The 6,477-nt window shown below is 40.5% G+C and overlaps 1 protein-coding gene across 1 annotated transcript; it reads right to left on the bottom strand.

Moving 5' to 3' along the window:
• Nucleotides 1-1,724: 1,724 nt before the first annotated feature.
• On the bottom strand, nt 1,725-5,936 carry RPS21 (ribosomal protein S21). Its single transcript, XM_075721104.1, has 6 exons — nt 5,912-5,936; nt 5,631-5,723; nt 4,558-4,621; nt 2,686-2,757; nt 1,972-2,027; nt 1,725-1,787 (listed from the first exon to the last, which is right to left on the bottom strand). The coding sequence occupies exons 2-6, from the start codon at nt 5,678-5,680 to the stop codon at nt 1,778-1,780; spliced, it is 252 nt and encodes an 83-aa protein (XP_075577219.1). The 5' UTR covers nt 5,681-5,723; nt 5,912-5,936; the 3' UTR covers nt 1,725-1,777.
• Nucleotides 5,937-6,477: the final 541 nt, after the last annotated feature.

Below are 6,477 nucleotides of genomic sequence, written 5' to 3'. Positions count from 1 at the left end.
TGCTGTGTGCAAACAAAATCTACCAACACAAACGCAGCACCTGGAAGAAAGGGTATAGCCTTTTCTTGTATCCCTCCTGCAAGACAAAAATCTGAGAGACATTATATCACTAGAAAAGAGACCGTACTTTTAAGTCCTTGTGGAATTATAGCCAAAGTAAATCAGAAATCTCTTTTCCCAACAGAGGTGCCAATGATTTTAACTAGATGCTTTAAGACACCAAAGCATAAAGTGTCTGCTCTTCTCTGAGCACCTGATACCCGTATCTTAGTGCCAGCAGTTGCTTCTACTGCAATTCTGTCTCTCAAATTCTGTAGACAGTATAAGAAAATAAAGATTGCAAAGAGCTTTTGCAATTTAATACAGTGCTGAACACTGTTAAGACATAACAAAGTTGTAATACTGCTGAAAGCACTGTGGCCCGCTAGAATGACACGCGAGATCCCAAACGTTCAGCAGCACAGCTATAGCACCTTGAGCATAGCACTTTCCAAATGCAATACCAAGCTGAATGTGAAGAGCTGATCAAAGAAAAAAAAAAGAAAACCAAAACACGATGAAACAATTTCTGGTGTGTTTTGGCACACAAAGCAGAAGCAAGTTCAGAGGTACCAGAATACAGTACTGCAAGGTCAGGATGACTGTGGATCTCTTCAACACCTGACAGTACATCTATGATCTCAGCCCTGCAGGATAACCAACCTTATTTCTAATCCACCATCTGAAGTTAATGTCTGACAGTAGCTTGGCAAAGCTTGTGGTTTGAGTATCAGTGTAGTCTGAGCCCACAAATAATATTTTTCTTTCACAATAACTACTTCAGAAGCTTTACATTATCAGAAAACCAACCAGTTCAAATTAAAACTAAACACCTGAAGTTTAACACGTAAAACCTTGAAGCAACTCTTTCAAACTACGTCACAAAAACTTGTGTGTGTGACATCAGAAGCACGAAGTGCTGGAAATCAGCTGGAGACAGGGAACTGACAGATAAGAGAGGCAATGTCAGCAGATGTAGTGTCATTCAAACTGCTTGCATCCTCCCTCAATTCTGCTAGTAAGATAGCTAAAAAAATAACACATCAGCAGGTAGAAAGTCTATCTAGCCCTTAAAGGGCTATTAAATAATTCATTAAAATATTGCCAAATATTCAGAGTTATTTCTCCTTAATTTCCCTGCTTGTCAGCATTAAGGTCTTACATAAGAGTAAAAATGTAAAATTTTTAAGTCTGTCACATGGCAGTCAATCTGCTAGCATGCCAAGAAGTATTTCTGGAAGACATTTTTCCATGAATTCCAGTTTTAATAATTCACCTAAAGAATGTGTGTCAATAGCAGAATAAATATGGTGAGCCTCTATCAGCAGAAAACCCACTAAACTTTGATATCATAACCAAAAGAATTGCCTTCGTTTTCCCAGTGAAAAAGCAGCAAGCTGAATTAGGTTGCTACATTGCAAAATGGTCCATTACAGATCAAAAAAGCAGTTGAGCTACAGTTGCGAAACTTATTAAACCTGGAAAAGAGAGATGATAGTGAAACAAAGAGTGAAGTTGAAATTCTTGATTTTTCAACTCTGGCACCGCTTTACAAGCTGATTTGTTTTAAGAACTCAGAATCAGAATCTGTGTATCTTTTGAAGACACACATTTCTAACTCTTTTAAGACTAGCTATAATAAATTCACTGATGTTTATGACTTGAACAAAAGACATAGCACAATATAGGTTTGAACTGTTTATTTTACATCAGATGTTCCATACCAGAGTTTCTTCAGTTAGAAGTTCCTAGAAGAAAATGAAACAAACATTGTTACAAACCAGTTTGCTTCAACAGCTCAAGTAAATATTTTTGACCAACTGTGTAATCATCCTATAAATACAGTGTATACATTTTCACCCTAAAGGTTGGATTTGGGAATGGAAGTTACCCCTGCAAGAGTTAGAGGATAAGATAAACATAGATACATACTTGGAAACAATTCCATCATTTTTTGCCAGACGCAGAATGGAGTCATCTGATTCACCCTTTAAACAAATAAAAGATGATTCTGAAGTGACCAAATAATTGCTGATACACATTAAAAAGAGAGGCATCTGCAGCATTTAATGCCGGTAATGAAATGCACAATGCCTTCTGCAGATCACTACATTTTACATGCACAGATTAGCGTTTTCAAAACAAGCTGTTAAATTATTTGTCATCCTTTAAAATAAGAAATAGTTTTAACTTCATTAAAATATACACTTGCATTAACAAGATATATTTCTGGGTAAGCAGACTTCTGATGAACCCTACGAAGCTTCACACCACGTTTAACAAATTTAAGTCATGGCAGCAGCATCTCTAATAATTATAAACAACAGATAAAAGCCAGGTATTAGTAGCTTAGTATGTTCTTAAAAGAAAAAAAAAATCCACTTGCATCCTTCAGTGATTTTAAAAAAAAAATAAGCATACATAATTCTACAAACCAAAGGACCGAGGAAAAAAAACCCAAAAGAAACAGATTCTTGCAAGTGAATTTGTTCACGTCTTCACTCTGTCTTCATTATCTCCACAAAAGCTCTTCTTCTAGAATGAGCTGAAGGCACACTGTGTTTTCAAGGCCAAACATAAATCTAAAAAATTACTAATCAATATAAAAAGAAGCACAATCATTTTGTAGCTCAAGAAAATACTTACCATTCTACGAATTGCTCCACAAATGGCATACGTTTTGAACTGGCCATTTACTCTGCCTGTTACCTTGTCAACCTGTAATTAAAAGTAAGTTAATCCACACAGATTCTTATAAAATTTTATGCTCTTACATCACACTTGCCAAGCACTCAAAGATAAAGATTACTTGTTAAATTTTGCAAATATTTTTCTGCAAACTACAAAAACCCAAGGCAAATACTGAAGTTAGAAAGACTACAATATAGAATATCTTTTCACTGCAAATTTGTAGTTAATTACACAGTGCAGCTATGAAATTCACAAGGCTAACAAGAACACAACACAAAATGGTAGCTAGAAGAAGAAAATGCTTGAGTTTGAAAAATAATGGAAAAGTTAAATGTAAAGTTTACTTGGGGATTTTACTGCCTTTGTTATTTTTTTCATGTTTTTTTTTAATTAAGGTCATTATTATGGAAAATTGAAGTGAAGGGGGGGAAGATGGCAGTCTTGTTACACAGGTAGAAAAATGCCCAAGTCAAGACACACAAATTGTCTCACTTCCTCCAGTTAATGAGAAATTTAACAGGAAAAGACTAAACAATATAAATCACAAAATTAAACACTGTAGTGAACCCTGTAATACCATGTGAGTTTGTTTTGGAGTTCTGCTAATCTGATCCTTTCAAAGCAACAAATAGTGATCGCTGAAGGAATGAAACACAGCGAACAAGGAAAGTATTTACGTTAATATCTACAGGAAATCGCAAACAGAGCATTTTTTAAAATTATTTCTTAAGTCAGAGAACACAAGAGACTCGGTTGTTTAAAAATATAAGAATGTAGTCTTGTGGTCTCCCATTCAAGAAGAAATAAATCAAGCTATATAGCTCATAAGCTGTAGGAAAACTGTGCCCGCAGAATTCCTGCAAGGTGAATACCAATAAATAAATGGGGAAGAAAAAAAAAAGCGCGCTAAACAGAGTTTAAATTAACTGGAGCCTGTGTGCATTAACTGGGATCCTGCAGGAGTCAAGGTCTACTGTGGTTTTCTGAGCATATGCATTAAGCTTGGAAGGATTCGCAATAAAGCTATGTTGATAAGATTAAATTAAACTTAGACAAGAACAAATTCCTTACGTTACAGAAAAAAAAAACCCTAAATGTACAATACCAAGTCAATACAAATAACCAGCATGCCTCAGGAAAAAAAGCAGGTAATGCTTAAAGCACTGAGTTAATGAAATGATGACACTGCACACAAAACACACGAGCAACCTCATTTGTCACCTATCAAGAGCAGCAGTGTCAAATATTAATAGAAATGATTCAAGCAAAACACGAAGATGGCGTTTTAGTTAAGCAAAGTAGAAGAGAAACAGAGTTCTGCTCTGGGACCTGTATCTTTCTTAAAGTTTGGACAAACTACAAAAAGCACAGAGAATATCAACAAGAATAAAAAATTAAAAACCAAGGTGCACAAGGACAGACTGAAGAACGGTACATTCTTACAGACAAGCAAAGGTAGAAGGGATAAGAATTGCCCAGAAACAAGCATTTCTTCTTTTTTGCTTCAGGACAAGGAATTCCCTAATTTATATAACTCTAAATTAGATCTAGAGTTAGGAAGTTGTATTTAGTCAAACAGTTAAGCACTGGAACAGCCTATACAGAGCTTTAGGAAATTCCCTCTGGTGAGTATTTTTCCAATAGGCTGAAAAATAACCAGGGGTGACACAGTAACACACTTGCACGTTCGAAAGCCCTCAAGTTCTACACTTACATGGTCTATAGTGAATTATTTGGAGACGCATCACAAGCTCTTGTATTTCTTAACTTCTATCGAAAGTTTGAAGGTGTAGCGCTCTCATCACATACTTCTGTTCTGAAACTTACCTCAGAAATATTTATCTGAATAGAAGCATGATCCTTAGCACCAATTATTCGGTTGCTAGCAGAGCTAAGGAATAAAATAACAAGATATATTTGAACAAAAGGAAAGGGACAGTGACAAGGTCAAAAAAAACTATTAAAGCCAAATCTACATGCAAATTAAAGCTGCACAAAAAGTTTAGACAGTAACAGTTTAAGCTTTCAGTGCTCAGAAAATTAAAATGCAGTTTTAAGTACATCTACAGGAGAGTTTCACGTGGTAGCATCATGTTAAGTTGCCAACTATCCCTTCACTTTTTTTTTTTATTCCTGGTTCACCCCTATACAGTGCACGCAGCAGCACAGGCCTTCAAAACACACAGAATATCAAGATTTTCTTTTCTAAAGTGCAAAAAATACAGCAAAGTAATTAATGAGAATGCAGTTTCTATGCCTTTTTCACTGGGAGCCAGTACAGCTGTCAAAAGATACTCAGGTTGCAAACCCTTAGAAATCACAGGTTGTAAAAAATATTTGACTTAAACCTACTAAAATGCATACAGATGGTTTAATTTTTTAGTGATTTTTTTTTTTTTTTTAAAACGAACACATTTACAAAATCTTCTCACTATCCACTTACTATAATTTCAAAATCGCACTTAAGATGTGCTACCAAGGCAACAAGCGATCTCTAAACGGGTTCACTCCGAGAGCTGGCAGCACAGAAACAGGAGCGTACCACAAACGTGCCCCTTTACTTCGGAAATGAACCGTGCGTGAGCTGCGACGGCCGCTGTAGGCTCACAGTTACGCACAGCATCCTCTTCAACTTTAGTCTTTGCTTCGCACGTTTTACAGAAGATTTTTAAAAATACAGAAACAGATAGAAAAGAATATTTTTTATTTTCCCTATAAATATTCGCTACTACAAAAAAAAAACAAACAAACAAAAAAAAAAACCCAAAAAACCAAAAACCCCAAACCAAACCCGCCTTTGCGAGGGCTGTACCGGGCTCTGGCCCGGCTCACGGCGCAGGGCCCAGCTCGGCGGGGCAGGCGCTCCGCAGCCCCCCACCCCGCTGCGGGGAGCCGCTCACCACTTCCGAGGGACGTAGAGGTCCACAAACTCCCCGGCGTCGTTCTGCATCTCGCTGGGGTCGCGCTGAGGCACAGGCACCGAGCGGGAAGACCTGCAAGGCGCAAGGCAGGGGCTGAGGGGCCGCCCCGCAAGGCCGGGAGCAGAGCGGAGCGGGCCAGGGCCGCGCCGCCCCCTCCCCCGGCCTCACGGCAGCCGAGGAAAGCGCCCCCCGCCCCCGCCGCCCCCCCGGGTCCCGCCCGCCGCCCGCCGGGCCGGAGCAGCGAGCCCAGCCGCCCCTACCTCGCGTGTGCCGCGGCGGAAAGGAAGGGACGGCAGCGGAAACGGAAAGACGTCAGAGGGAGCGGCGTGCTTCCGGCGTAGCGGCATGACGTCACCAGCGCAGGCGCCCGGCCCTCAAACAGCATTTAAAGCCCCCCCCCGCCCAAGGGCCCCGCTGCTGCCCCCCGATCGCTGAGGGCGGACGCGGCCTCAGGGAGCCGCGGGGCCGGGCCCCCCCCCCCCCCCGACAGAGCACGGAAACAAGGGCTTGGCGTACAAAACACGTATCAAAAGAGGGTTTATTTCACAGCATCTTCATTTCACAAGTTCGTGGGGGGGGGGGGGCACGGACCAAACCAACAAGGGAACAGGCTACAATCGGACTGTTAAATAATGGAGTAGGACACAACCGTAACAGCGGTGCTAACACGGAGACGCGCGGCCCCTCGCCAGAGAGCTCCCCGCGCCAGCGGCCCGCGGCCCAAACCAGCCCTTCTCCGCGAAGCTGAGGAGGGGGGCTGTAAAAATGTAAAGCCGGCAGATCCACGCATGATTTTGGGTCCCACTTTTGAGTTTATTAATAGGTA

Source organism: Pelecanus crispus, chromosome 14 (genome assembly GCF_030463565.1).
Source record: "Pelecanus crispus isolate bPelCri1 chromosome 14, bPelCri1.pri, whole genome shotgun sequence".
Taxonomy (NCBI): Eukaryota; Metazoa; Chordata; class Aves; order Pelecaniformes; family Pelecanidae; genus Pelecanus; species Pelecanus crispus.
The sequence above is the reverse complement of the archived record's forward strand: the minus strand, read 5'-3'. Positions and strand labels throughout refer to the sequence as shown.

Bases quoted from the DNA above. Each gene is read 5' to 3' on its own strand.
- RPS21 (XM_075721104.1), bottom strand. From the start codon at position 5,680: ATGCAGAACGACGCCGGGGAGTTTGTGGACCTCTACGTCCCTCGGAAG. The intron at 4,622-5,630 runs GTGAGCGGCTCC...TTTATTCCTTAG, and splicing joins CTCTACGTCCCTCGGAAGTG to CTCTGCTAGCAACCGAATAA. The intron at 2,028-2,685 runs GTAAGTATTTTC...ATTTGTTTAAAG, and splicing joins GTGGAGCAATTCGTAGAATG to GGTGAATCAGATGACTCCAT.